A 15,076-nucleotide genomic window follows, 5' to 3' on the forward strand; every position below is an offset into this window, starting at 1 on the left:
GAAACATATAAGCATAGTCTATTCTCACATTTTTCTATTTTTATTATACAACTGTGACAGTTTTGGTAACCTGTGTTTTGTTGAAAGCTTTAGTTAAGGAAGGACACTAATGAAGTTATTCTCTGCAAAGTTTTGCCACATAAATATCTATTCTCTTAAGTCTTTACAATGGAATTAAACTTACTTAACAAATATGTGTATCTGATGTCTACTTACACACACACACACACACACAAAATGAGGAATATTATGCTAAAAATTAAGTTGAATGGAATATCCATGTATTTTTCTGAAAAGAACTACTGGATAAATAAAATAAAAAGATCATACTTGATGAAAAATATACAAAATAAAATACCACTCAGCCACATAGCACCATTACACTGAGATTTATATATTTATTGTAATCTGAGCACATAATTCTAATTTTGAAAAATCCATATTTTTTTATATAGTCCATGTTTTCTGATTCTAATTCTGTTATTTTTCTTGGTATAGTTCTCACCAGCTTCTCTATGTCCTAACTTTTTAATAAAAACTAGTTCTTACAGTTATTAATTCCAATGTTTTCTGGTTTATAATTTATTCCTCTTGTTACCTCCCTTAGTTTCCATTACTTAAATTACTAAGTTGGATACATAAAACATTTGTTCTCTTTTATTTAAAGAAAAAAAAAGGTAAAAACCATGAATTAAAAGTGATACAGTGCAACTGAGGTGGTTAGGAACGACCACTGAGGATGTTTGCATATGACTCACGGTTCTTCTCTTCAACAAGTTTAATACCATGTAGCATTATCCTAGCTAGTTTACCATCATATTAATAGCTTCTCTGACACTGTGACCTCAAAACTCCTTCAGCAAACTCGGGCAAAGGACTTGAACAGACATTTCTCCAGAGATGTACAAATGGCCAACAAGCACCAAAAAAGATGTTTAACATCACTAGGCATTAGGGAAATGCAAACCAAAACCATGAGGATATAAAATTGCCCCTCAGTATCCCTGAGGGGTCTGGTTCCAAGTTGCCCCAGGGATACCAAAATCATGTATGCAGAAGTCCTTTATATAAAATGGCATACTAGCACAGTCAGACCTCCCTATCCCCAGATTCCTCATGCCTGGGTTCTGCATCCATGAATTCAACCAAACCCAGACTGAATTTCATGGCTGCTTGAAGCCATGGATGTGGAACCCACAAATACAGAGGGCCCAACTGTAGCACTTAACACCCACAGCTATTTAGGATGGCTATTATCCAAAACAAAAATACACATAAAATAACAAGTGTTGGCAAGGATGTGGAGAAATTGGAACTCATGTCCATTGCTGATGGGAATGTAAAATGGTGCAGCTACTATGGAAAACAGACAGCAATTCCTCAAAAGATTAAAAGATTAAATATAAAATTACCATATAAGCCAACAACTCCACTTCTGGGTATACACCCAAAAGTAGTGAAAGGAGGAACTTGAACAGATATTTGTACACCCCTACTCATAGCAGCATTACTCACAATAGCCAAAAGGTAAAAGTAACCTTGTGTCCATCGATGGATAGTGAATAGGGTATTCACACAATGGACTATTATTCAGTCTTAAAAAAGGAAAGAAATCTGATACATGCTAAAACATGGATGAATCTTGGAGACATTATGCTAAGTGAATGAAATAAGCCAGTCACAAAAGGATAAATATTGTATGATTCCAATTATATGAGGTTCTTAGAGTAGTCGAATTCATAAAGACAGAAAGCAGAATGATGACTGCCAGAGGGTGTGGGGAGGCAGGGAATGAGGCATTACTATTTAAATGAGTACAGAGTTTTAATTGGAGAAGATAAAAAAAATCCTGGAGATGGATGGTGGTGATGGATGTACACTGTGAACATACTTCAAAATAGTTAAAATGGTAACGTTTATGTAATACATATTTTACCACAATTTTTTAAAATGGGTTTCAGGACTTCCCTGGTGGCACAGTGGTTAGGAATCTGCCTGCCAGTGCAGGGGACACGGGTTCGAGCCCTGGTCTGGGAAGATCCCACATGCCACAGAACCACTAAGCCCGTGCACCACAACTACTGAACCTGTGCTCTAGAGCCTGCGAGCCACAACTACTGAGCCCACACACCACAACTAGATGAAGCCCACCCGCCTAGAGCCCATGCTCCGCAACAAGAGAAGCCTCCACAATGAGAAGCCCACGCACCTCAACAAAGAGTAGCCCCCACTTGCCGCAACTAGCGAAAGCCCGTGTGCAGCAAAGACCCAACGCAGCCAAAAATAAAATAAATAAAAATTTTTTGAAATAATAAAAATTCTTGGTGAAAATGAAAAATGTGTCTTTAAAAAAAATTTTAAAAATTAAAATGGTTTTAGATATTCTGATTTGCTCATTTACCTGGCTGAAATAATACATATCAAAAACGAAATAAAGTGAGATATATGGAAAACTCCATTAACATTATTTTAACCCTTAACCTCCATATGTTTCAGAGCCTTTCTAAATAAACTTGAAACTGTCAAGCTAAATCTTGTACTACCTCTCAGTAATCCAATTTCTGAACAATGAATCTGAATACAGAGTATTACACAGGTTAAGAAGGGGCCTGCCTAAGCAGGACATTCTGAGTGGCATTTTGACATCCCTGTTTCAAAGTGTCTTCTTCATAAGTTACTAAGTACTATATTCTCCTGTCACATTATACAAAAAGTCCAGTATTACTGTCACATTTTTAGGTTAAAAAAAAAAAAGAAGATAAAGGAAACTGTAAGAATTTTAAAAGGACACCTATTATATTATAGTTATCCCATAACACAGTAATGCAGATTACTTTGATTACTCCATTTTCACATTACAAATTGGAAAGCAAGACCCAGGAAAGATGATAAAAAATGGACAATTCCAAGAGCTGGAATATTTTCCAAGGAAGATAATATTCAAAAAAAAGACAGGCTCTCTTAAGTCATTAATGTGGGAATGAACACATTAAAAGTAATCATTCCCTAAATAGCAACAATGATGCCCAAGTTAAAAGTTATGATGTCAGGCTCCCCTGGTGGCGCAGTGGTTGAGAGTCCGCCTGCCGACGCAGGGTACACGGGTTCGTGCCCCGGTCCAGGAAGATCCCACATGCCTCTGAGCAGCCAGGCCCATGAGCCATGGCCGTTGAGCCTGTGCGTCCGGAGCCTGAGCTCCGCAACGGGAGAGGCCACAACAGTGACAGGCCCACATACAGCAAAAAAAAAAAAGTCATGATGTCATATAATCCAAAGTATTGTCTGCAAGTTTGTGGGTACATAAAAGATCATACAATAATAATAGCTAACATTATTTACTCAGGCACTGGTCTAAAGGCATTTAATGCATTATTTCTTTAGTATTCACAATAGTTTTATGAGATAAATACTATCATCCCTACTTTACAAATGAGGAACAGGGGCTTAGATATGTGACTTAGCAAGGTCACACTGTAGGTAATGGTGGATTGAGGATTAAAAGCCAAGGGTGTCAGATTCTAAAGCCTGTGTTCTTTTCCCCTAACTTCCTTATTTTATGGATAAAGAAACTAAGACCCCTAAAATATAAATTTCTCCTAAGGTCACATAGTTAGAGTCTTATCTCCTAATTCCTGTCCAGTGTGGGCTCTACCATACCACACTGCCTATCAATATCCTATTTTTAGACAATATAATCACAGTTGCTCAATTTAAAAGTCTGATATTAATAAGTAAGTCCTAGATTTCTATACAAATTCTAATAATTTAGATATGGTCAAAATGCCATAGGTTCAAAAAGACAAATTTTTTTATTATAGCATTTAGAGAGAAATAAACATTACTCAGTGGTAATTCTATTTATCATGAGAATGAGAAAATAAAGTTCATAAATGATACACAACCTAGTCTTCTAATATCCAATCTTTTCCCCCCAAAACTGGTGTGAGATAGATGCCAAGTTTCTCAAATCTAAAGCTGAGGAAGAACTTACAGTACAAATCACTGACATAATTAAGATTAAAAAAAAAAAAATCACCAAGAGACCAGCTATCTCAACAAGAAGTCCTATGAGGAAAATGTTAGGGGTTTTTAAGTGACTGGAGGCAAAACGGTGTTTAAAAGTTTCTGGATGCAAAATGAAAACGAAAGTGATATTTCTACACAAAACAGTAAGTGTGATATTATTCTAAATTATCAGGAAAAGAAGGATTCAGATTAAAGAAGTCACACTGTATGATGCAATAGTGATATTCAACACCTGAACTAAATTTGACTTGGCACCAAATGATATAGTATAGATTGAAGAGGGCTATAGAAAAATCAAGAGAGGAAAAATCAATGAAAGGTGGAAAACTGAAACAGTGCAACTTGTGCAAGACCTCAGAGGGCAGACAAAGTCTACAAAAGCAAGGCAATAAAGAAGACAACAATATCACTAGAGCAGTATGTGTGTCTTGAGACTATATGAAATAACAGGGGCAGAGAATGGATATATGGGGAAGTGGGGGCCGAAAGAGACTGAATCAGCATGGCACAGCTTACATTACAGCCAGAAAATATTCCAAGACTAATTTGAACTCATATGGTAAAAAATCAGACCATTCAAAACAATGTCGAAACAAACCTCCATCAAATTACCAAATAAAGGATAAAATGAAAGAATGATGCCCAATATGACAAGAGAGTGTGGAGAAAGATGTTCTCATACACTGCTGATAGGAGAGCAAATAATGGAATTGCTTTATGAAAAACAATTTAGTAAACATTTAAAGTACTCATATAGCTTAACCCAATAATTCTACTTGTAAGAATTTATAAGAAAAAACAGAAATATACTAATCAAATCTTTATTCAAAAGACTGACCATCACAGTTTATAACTGAAAAACCAAAAGGAACATAAATGTTCAGCAATATTGGGAAAATTAAGTAAACATGAGTTCGACTGTAACAGAATGTATGCCATTTAAAATTATGTTCAAAGAGAAATTAATAAACTAGTAAGTATATAATAAGGATGATCTAAACTATTTTTTAAATCTGCATAAGAAAAAAGCTATAATAAAAGCACCAAAATGTTAACTGTAGTAATCTCTAGGTGATGAGATTATGATTTATATTTTTATCTTTATGCAGTATTTTCTAATTGGCCAAAATGGGTATAATTTTTATAACCATAAAAAAGATAATAAAAATATACTAGGGACCATACTGAACAACACCATAGGGGAAAAATTAAAAACCATACTATATGACAACTGGCTTGGTCTCTTCAATAAGTCAGCGGCAAGAGAAAGAAAAGCAAGAAATGTAGCATGAGATATGAGCTGTTCTAGATTTTAAAAGAATTAAGAGGTTTAATAAATATAACAAGAGTCATTAGCTCAGTAACAATTTAGGAAAGGAGAAAACAGTCATGAGACATTTGGGGGACAACTGATGAAATCTGAATGTGGACTGGGTATAAGATTACATTAGAGAATTTTTATTAATTTTGTTTTGTGTGATTATGGCATTATGGCTACATATAAGAATGTCCTACATCAGGGCAGGTCAGAGGGAGATGCAGGTTAAAGAATTTAAAGGTAAAATTTCACAGTAACTGCAATTTACTTGAAAATGGTTCAGAAAAAGATACATATATATGAAGCAAATAAAAGATTACTGAATCTAGACATTAGGCATATGAATATTCATTGTATAATTTTTCTACTTTGCTCTTTTTGAAATTTTTCATTACAAATAGTTTAAAAATATATCATGGAATCTTTGTTAGTCTGAAAAGAAATTAGCTAAGCATTTATAGCCGAGAAAATACAATAGTGCTAAAGAAAGAAGAGCCTAGAATCAAGTAGGTCAGGTTTGTAGCTATTTTAATTAGGTTTGAAGATTTGAGTAGTGACTGAGAGGAAGAGGAAAAAAAAAAGATTATAATTAAAACTGCAAGACTTGGTAGCAATCTGGAATAGCTGAGTTGAATACTAAAATGTGAAAACCAGACAGAGCTGAAGACTAACAGAAACAGGGTAATTGGGAAAGAGAAAGATTGAGGAGAGAAGATTTTTTTAAAAAAAGATAGAACACAGACTGGGAGAAAATACTTGCAAATTACATGCCTTATACAGAATCTGTATCCAGAATATATACAAAGGACTCTTATAGCTGAATAATTCTTTAAAAAAAACAAAAACTGCAATTTAAAAATGGGCAAAGATTTTAATAGACATTTCACCAAAGAAGATACACATAGGACTAATAAGCACATGAAATGATGCTCAACACCATTAACCTTTAGAAAAATGCAAATTAAAACTACAATGAAGTACTACTTCACACTCACTACAACGGCCATAATCAAAGTGTCACTGAGGATGCAGAGAGAAATTACAACCCTTAAACGTTGCTGGTGGGAGTGTACAAGGGTGCGACCACTTTGAAATTAGTTTGGCAGTTTTTCTTAAATTTACAAATAAATTTACTATATGACTTAGTAATTCCACTCAAAGGTATCTACCCAAAAGAAATGAAAACACACGACCAAAAACTTTTTTAAGAACAGCAGCATTACTCATGGTAGCCAAACAGTAGAAACAATCTAAATGTCCATCAACTGGTGAATGGATAAGCAAAATGAAGTATATTCATACAATATGCATATGAATTCATTCAGTTAATATTTATATGCTGAATACTATTTAGCAACAAAAAGGAATAAAATATTGATACATGCTACAACATATTAACTTCAACAATCTTATGCTAAAAAAAAGAAGCTAGGCAAAAGACTACATATTGTTTGATTCCATTTATAAGTAATGTCCAGAAAAGGTAAAACTACAGACAGAAAGTACATTAATAATCACTAGGGGCTAGAAGTGTGAATGCAAAGTGACTACACAGAGGTACAAAAATCACCAAATCATACATTTAAAATGAGTAATTTTTTATAGTAAGTAAACTATACCTCAATAAAGCTGTTTACAAAATAAAGAGTTTAAGATGGTGGTTCAAATCAAATCAACATTGCTGACTATATATGAAATATCCAAGTAGAAATATTCAGTAAAAGCAGCTAAAAATATATAATAAACCCAAGAGAAACTTTGCTATTATCATCAACAAAATGATGGGCAAAGTCACAAGAAAAAATAAAATTTGAGGGAGACAAATGTATAAGGAGTGAGATCCTAGTAATGAGTCCTGAATAACACCCACATTAAGTAATTCAACTACATTTTGCTGACTTTCAAAACCATAACACAAAACTGGCGCCCTTTCAATTTCTGTTGTAGTTGCCATATAAATAATAAATAAATGAGGCGTTGAGGGTAAAAATGTAGCAAGAAGAGCCACAGCAAATTATGCAACCTTAGATAATATCTACACTCAGGTGGAAAATTGCAGGCAAACTCTACATTCAATAGTATAATTAATGTTTTACTCTCCTAGAATGTAACAAAATGGAGCCCCTGTTTCTCTTCTAAGGTATACCTTAGAGCCCTAAGTTATATTTCAATAATTTGCTTGTCAAAAATATAAGCATTTGTGGAAAGAGTTTCCAAAATTCAGCTCATTTCCATATAGAAAAACATAAAAACATTTGAAGAACAATGCAAATGCTGACAAAGGTAATTATACATGGCTGTAATTTTTTTTTAATTTATTTATTTTTGGCTGTGTTGGGTCTTCGTTGCTGTGTGCGGGCTTTCTCTAGTTGCAGCGAGCGGGGCTACTCTTTGTTGAGGTGCACAGGCTTCTCATTCCGGTGGCTTCTCTTGTTGCGGAGCACAGGCTCTAGGCGTACAGGCTTCAGTAGCTGTGGCACGTGGGTTCAGTAGTTGTGGCTTGTCGGCTCTAGAGCACAGGCTCAGTAGTTGTGGTGCATGGGCTTAGTTGCTCTGTGGCATGTGGGATCTTCTTGGACCAGGGCTTGAACCCGTGTCCCCTGCATTGGCAGGCAGATTCTTAACCACTGCACCACCAGGGAAGCCCATGGCTGTAATTTTAAGTAATAATTTGAAATATATCTTTAACTTGTCTTACTCAGCAAGCTTCAAGTCTACTATAAAAAGTTTACAATTTACTGCGATTTATCTGTTAGATAATCTATAGTACACCACAAGTATTATCGTTATTCGTGTCCCTCAAGTAAAGGAAAAGCACAAACTATCTTTTGTGCTAACTCTAAAATGCAGGATTTAATTCCAAATTAAAAATTATATGATCTAGGTTTCTGGAAGCCATTTGATAAGAGATAAAGTTAACTCTGAAAACAACTCTTACTTTAACAGCAACAAAAAAGTTAATTAGTAATCATTAATATACAGGTTGTTGAAATAAGCAATAATGAAAATACCCTTCCGAATCAATCAGTATATGATTTTGATAAGTGCCACAGAACAGGTTGTAATTCATAAAGTACTAGCAATTCAGAGTGATGCGTTAAATGATTCTGAAAATCCTTTAACAAAATTTTAAGATTCAGAACTCTCTTAATTTTTATATTTGCTAATAAACTCTGTAAGCTTGGTAAACTCTGTGTATAAATATCTGTTAACATCTGTCTCCCCCATTAGACTGCAAGGCCCTGTTGTTCACTGCCATGCCTCACAGCACAGTACCTGACACCAAAGAGCTGCTCGGTATTTTGTAGAATGAACGAATAATACAAAGGGGCATGTGAACAGTCATCTGGTGTAGTAGTATAAACATTAGAAAAACAGTAAGATGGAGAGTCAGGTTTCCAAATTCTATAAATTTTACAATGCTCTTACTACATGTAAACAATTGGAATTTTGTAATCACATGTACTACGAGAGTACATAAGGAATACAGCTCCAAATTCTCCACATTTTAATACTGTTTCTTATTCATTAGAGAAAGTCAGTAGATGTTTTTTTTCCCTAGCCTGGAAATGTGCTTTCTAGCCACTTAAGAACTTCAACAAAATTTCAGACAACAAAACATTGTGGTTATTCTGCTGTAATCAACAACCATTCAAAAGACAAATATTGAACACTAACTATAGCCAAAAACTAAAAAGTACAGCAGTGAACAAAACAGATACAAGCCCCTGCCACCAACAAGCTTATATTCTAGTAGATCACTTTTCAATGAGATTGTTCCTTTTACTTTTATTTTGGTGAATCATCTAAATGCAAAATAAAAACAAACAAAGAACAAAACAATGATAGTGGTGACTGTTTTTAAAAAACTGGATCCTCTCACATGTTAAAATTATCAAATGCTATAGAAAGTATCACATTGCTAAAGGAAATTAGAAACCAGAATATTTCACTGGTCTCAGAGCATTAAACCAGTACAATTCTACTGATTATTTCCAGGGAAAACATCTACAGGAGACCTTTCAGAAAATCAATTAATGATTTTTGAAATACTGTTTCTATGTCAGTAAATGTCCTAGTAATTTAAATATGTGTGTGCACATATGTACATGTGTTTTCTATTTGTGCACATGTATGCATCTGTATGTGGATGTGGACATATTTTTTAAATTGTATTTGTGTGCGTACTCACACAGTTTTTTAATGGAATGAGAATACTTAAAAAATACACATGAAAAAACTAAATAAATAAAATTTTAAAAAATAAATAAATAATAAATTTTTAAAAAATACACATGGCACTGCCGTCAAGCTACTGATTCTGGGTAATTTCTTTTGGTAATTCGGTTGTTTTCAATTTATTTTAGGAGCAAGCAGAGCAATTTTTATACTATGCTGCTCTGGTCATTCTAGGGTGACATCAGCCTGTCATCACTGCAACAGCTGCATGGTGACAACTTCCTGGTAGCACATAATTTCATGGTAAGTACAATTCATTTTCCCCCATAGAAATGGCTTTCTCTAATTTCTTTCAAAATTTACAGTAAACAGCGTAAGACAAATGAGGGACAAGACCCTGCATGGTAAGAAGTAACTATATACTTATGCTAACACTGCCTCTAAACTAAAATGAACTGAGGTGATTTTATTTCTCTAAACTTCATATTCATCAACAACAGTGAGGGAGTAGGGGCAAACTGAAGGGTTGGACTAGATGTTCGTCCAGGTCCAATCTGCTACAATTTCATGACCATAGTGGAAATAAACCACTACCTGATAATGTATGATGAAAATAAAAATAATTTTCCCCAAATTTAATGTAAAATAACTTGATTCTATATATACTAAAGAAACGGCCAGTGGAAAAAACAATCACTAATTCCCAGATACCCAAGTCTCTACTAGAATCATCAGACTCCATTCCCTTTCTGAATGCGTGTTTTGGAATGAGCAGAATATAACTTTAAAAAAAAATGATTATGGGTTGGTTTTTTTAAGCATTCTAACATTGACTTATTCCCACAAATCAGCCTTTATGAGCACTCCTGTTTTTTGAAATACTATGCCTAATAGTTAGACCACCTATTTTTCCCCCAATTTTTCCTTCTCAAAAAAAAAAAAAAAAAACAGACTTTTCCAGAATATGAAAGAGGATTCATCTTGAATACACTAGGAACAGCACCATATTTTTCTGGCTCTTTACTGACGATCAGTTCCATTTGAATATGTAAGATGCTTTGAAACATCAAAGAAGAATTTCTTTATCTAGCCGGGCTTAAACTTCTTGTTCATTAGAAATCAAATAGTCCTAAAAAAGTTATATCTTCACTTGGCCAAGTCAAGTCTCTGAAACTGTTTCTATATCAAATTGGCCCTGAAAACATCATCAAAATCTGTTCACTACAGGGGAATTACTTTAAGCCTTTGTTAACTAAATTCATTTGTAATCTCCCCACCACACACACCATTAGTGTTCAAATTACCACACAGAAAAATGTTCTTTAATAATGCATCAACTCTATTTTAGAACTCATATTGTCACACCAATCTAAACTATTCCTTGAGAAAGAATTTCAAAAATAAAATGTAACATATACAGAAATGTTAAATGTAGGGGAAAATTAGGAAATAATATCTTTAGAAAAAGATTAATATCATTAAAGTATGTTGAATACAATAACCACCAAATCCTGCACATTTTTAAATTTAATTAATTAATTTATTTTTTTGGCCATGCTGTGTGGCTTGCAGGATCTTAGTTCTCCAACCAGGGATTGAACCCGGGCCCCGGCAGTGAAAGCGCTGAGTCCTAACCATTGGACTACCAGGGAATTCCCTGCACGTTTTTTTTTTAAAAAGCATTTCTATGAATTCCTTTGTATTGATGTAGAACTACTATGGTTTATGTAGAAACTAAATGCAACAATATATTTGTGGACACGTGTAATTAGTTTTCAGAAAGCCCAGGGTTCCAAACTATAGGTGAACATGAAATATAAAAGGAATAACATTTTCTCCCTCTGATGTAATGTGTTTTGACTATAATTATGTATACAAACTTCTTTCCTCCATGATACAAAAATAAAGACAGAAAAGGAACTAAGCTAGTCATCGCTGCCTTAAATAGTTCTATACCTAACACATCCAAGAGACATCCAAATGTTATCTAGAAGGATCCTAAGTGATGTGAGTGATTTAAGTTCAACACAGCTATAACAATGAAGTCACACCCTGCACAGGAGTTACACTCGGTTCTAAAGTCAGAGTAAGGCAAAAACTGGTCAAAATAATCCCTCAAAAATCCTTTAAATAGCCCATAAAGTATACCGTACATTGTTCTGCACATATTATAATCTCTTTGTATAAATCCAACTCAGCTAGTTTTTCCTCCAGCATTAGAAGAGATTACTGTTTGCTCTGTGGAAAACCAGATAAAGTACTTGTCTTGCTTTTAGCAACTTTGTTGTTTCAAAAACATTTTTTACTGGGGGAAGAGAGGAATTCTTTGCTATTTTTCTCCCTCGTTTGGTGTTTTCAGCTTTAGTTGAATTCAAATAAGTTAAATGTACATATGATATGACTCTGCTGAACATGACAGGTATTTGAATGTTCATTCAATTGAATTCATGGACAAAAATGACATCTGAGATGGGCTATGAAGGCTGAATGGGGCTGAAATGGAGGGAAAGGAAGAGTATTTCTAGTGAAAAGAATTTTAATACCAAGAACAGCTTCAGTGCAGTAGTGAAAATAGGAGCCAGAATATAAATGATAGAAGAAAGAATGGGAGTTGAGAAGTAGAAACACTGAATAAACTTGATTATTATTTTCATCAAATTCTAAGATAAAATAAAAATAGGGAGATATGGCATTAGCTTAAAGAAAAAGTAGGATCCAAGGAAAAGATTCTGTTTATCTTGTATGGTTTTGTTGTCCTAGGTTTTATTTTTCCTTGAGCACTGATAAATGAGGCAGTGTTGAAAAGTATTATTTTTACATTCTTTCTCTGATGCTTGTCTTGCTACTGAACTACCATTTGTGGCCAAGAGGACAGAGCGTCCAGCAAATCATAACTGTTTCTATAAAAAGATCAGAAAAGAAAAACATCAAGGAGACTATCTGGTGAGACAAAATCTACCTCGTTAAAAGAGTCTGCACTAATTTTAAGAAAAACAGCATTTACCAGCAATTTTACAAACTTTTTAGGCATATAGCATTTTAGCTCATTTACTTTTAGTAACTGCAAAAAGTTTCCAAAAAAGAATTCTCACCTTGGCACTTTAAGTAAACTTTTAGTTAACCATCAATAACAACAACTTACACATAAGTCTAAATTTTTGAATATGATAAAATATGAAAATTGCTTTATATAAAGTTTTCTACAAATACTACTATTATGATATAAGCAAAACAAAAAATATCACATAAGATTAGTAGTATTTTGAAGCAGAAATATTTTTCAGTGAAAAGGTAGCAGAAAGCTTCTTTACACCATAATAGAGACTGAATAATTCAAGAAATCATATTTTATTTAGATATAAACCCTCTGTGCCTAGTACAGTGCTTGGTACATATTAGGAATGTTTGTTTCATGAATGAGCATATGTTTTATAATGATCCACAGTATCCCACTCACTCCAATCCTCTAATCCAAACCATCCCCCCAAAAAACTACATAACAAATATGATTCAATTTGAGGTCATTTAACTACAGATGAGTAGTTATTGTGCTATTCCCACTGTAGAAAATAAACAGCTAAGCCAAACTATACTGACTTTATCCTTCTGTCCTAAAAGGAAACAACAAATACTAGGAATACCTTAACCATCCTAATCTGTCTTCCCCAAACACATATCACCACTACCACCTTCACAAAACCACCATGTAATTAGATCTAGACTCTAAATGTAGAATAGGATAGAATATTTAGGATTCTTTGATTCCCTTACAATTTTGCATAAATTGTCTTTTACTAAAGTCACGCTGATATAGAATGTTATTACTTAACAGTGGGATTCCACACAAAGGACACAGAAATATTTACTGAACATCTACTTTATGCCATGTACTATGTTAGTCCCTATCCATATAGTTGAGGTAAGTATTATTTTGTTTATGTTACAGGAAAAGAAACTAATGTTCTCCAAGGCCAAGTAACCTACCCAGGTTTTAAGCCCTATACTGCCAGAATTCACCAAGCACTATCTTATTACAGGACTATGGTATTAAAATTGATTTATCTGAACATTTAGTGGATGTTAGGCACTAGTGAAGGGATGATAGAAAGGATACACCACCAGAACTGATTCTACTTTGAAGCATTCAGCAATATATATTTATATTTATTAAACGTAAATTAGGAAATGCTCATTTGTTTTAAAAATGTTAGTATATAAGTGCTTTTTAAATGACAGTTACCCTAGTCCATTAAAACATACAACTCAATTTCTTTTTAGAAAATATTCACATTCAACTTTACCATAGTACATTTAGATTGATGCAAATTTCACCCGTACTGAGATATGTGCTTCATTCTTCTTAGAAACTCTCTTAGAAGTTCAGTCTTCTTTTTATAACAAGCAAAAATATTATCTTCCTCAAAAAAATGTACAAAATTGTGGCTTGTCTATGAATCTGTGAAAATTGAATATATTTTGAAATACGAACCAGAAAGACCACTTCAGCTAGAAAGAATTCCTAGCAATGTAGAGATAAGCTACCTTCCTAGAAAGTTGACTTAATAACCAAATCTTTAAATCACATTTTACTACACTTGAACAGATCATTTTTCATAATTGACAGACATGTTTTATGTTATGATATGAATTACAAAAGCAATGCAGAAAAAATCATTATCTTGGTAAATTTTTCATCTGAGAACATTATGTGTTCACCGAGGATAAAAATGGTTCCACAAATACAGGAGTACACAGACTATCACATAATTTGTTTTCTTTTTTAAAAATTAAAAAAACTAACTTTATTTTATAACCTTCATAAATAAATACATAAATATACACATAAATAAATAAATGAGAGGTACATTTAGTAAAACAGTGCCCTAGAAGACAAAGAAAGCAATTAGTATGGGAGACTTTAATGAACACAGCTTTAAAGCCCTTCTGGAAATTACTGGCTGAATAAAAGCACTAACATTCTACCAGTTGCTGAGACAGGTGCTACTGACAGTCAGCTGCATTTGCTGAAGCATATTCTAAAGATTACTAATTAATCTCTATACTGAAACCAATGGCTGCCTGCCATTTTGATCACCATTTAAAAAAAAAAAAAAGCAAAAGAAATAGTCGCTCTATGACCAAACACAACTCTAGGTAAAACACAACTCTAAGTAAGCTCTGCATCTACTTAATTACTTAGTTACATTATTTTCTGGTGTTCTTTATTCTAAACCCAAGACTTCTACAGGTTGGACTCATGGGTCTTATAGTCTCTCCACTTGCTATTTCTGAGTTATTTCTACTTACCACAAAGAATATGAAAGCATTTGTGAGATACTTGGGAAGAAGAGTCTTTCTTTGTTGTTAATTTTGAACCTTTCGATCCTAAGTTCAGGAGAATATGACTCATGGAGGCATTCTCCTTTACACCCAATCTGCCTTTTCATTAGAACTTACCCACACTCCCCTTTCCCAGCTCCCAACACACACACACACACACACACACACACACACCCCTGAATACTCTGTTCTACCACCATAATATCCTACCTT

General features: G+C 33.8%; 1 protein-coding gene across 6 annotated transcripts in view; it reads right to left on the reverse strand.

The window, feature by feature from the left end:
* MNAT1 (MNAT1 component of CDK activating kinase) overlaps window positions 1-15,076 on the reverse strand; it is a 215,818-nt gene that overhangs the window by 94,488 nt on the left and 106,254 nt on the right. The window contains exon 7 of one of the 6 annotated variants that reach the window (XM_060004452.1): window positions 7,852-7,995. The exons of the other annotated variants lie outside the window; for them this stretch is intronic. Within the exon in view, the coding sequence (XP_059860435.1) occupies window positions 7,867-7,995 (129 nt within the window). The 3' untranslated portion in view covers window positions 7,852-7,866. Of the gene's footprint in view, window positions 1-7,851; window positions 7,996-15,076 lie in introns of those variants that run through there. 6 annotated transcript variants of the gene reach the window in all.

This window comes from Delphinus delphis, chromosome 2 (genome assembly GCF_949987515.2).
Source record: "Delphinus delphis chromosome 2, mDelDel1.2, whole genome shotgun sequence".
Classification (NCBI taxonomy): Eukaryota; Metazoa; Chordata; class Mammalia; order Artiodactyla; family Delphinidae; genus Delphinus; species Delphinus delphis.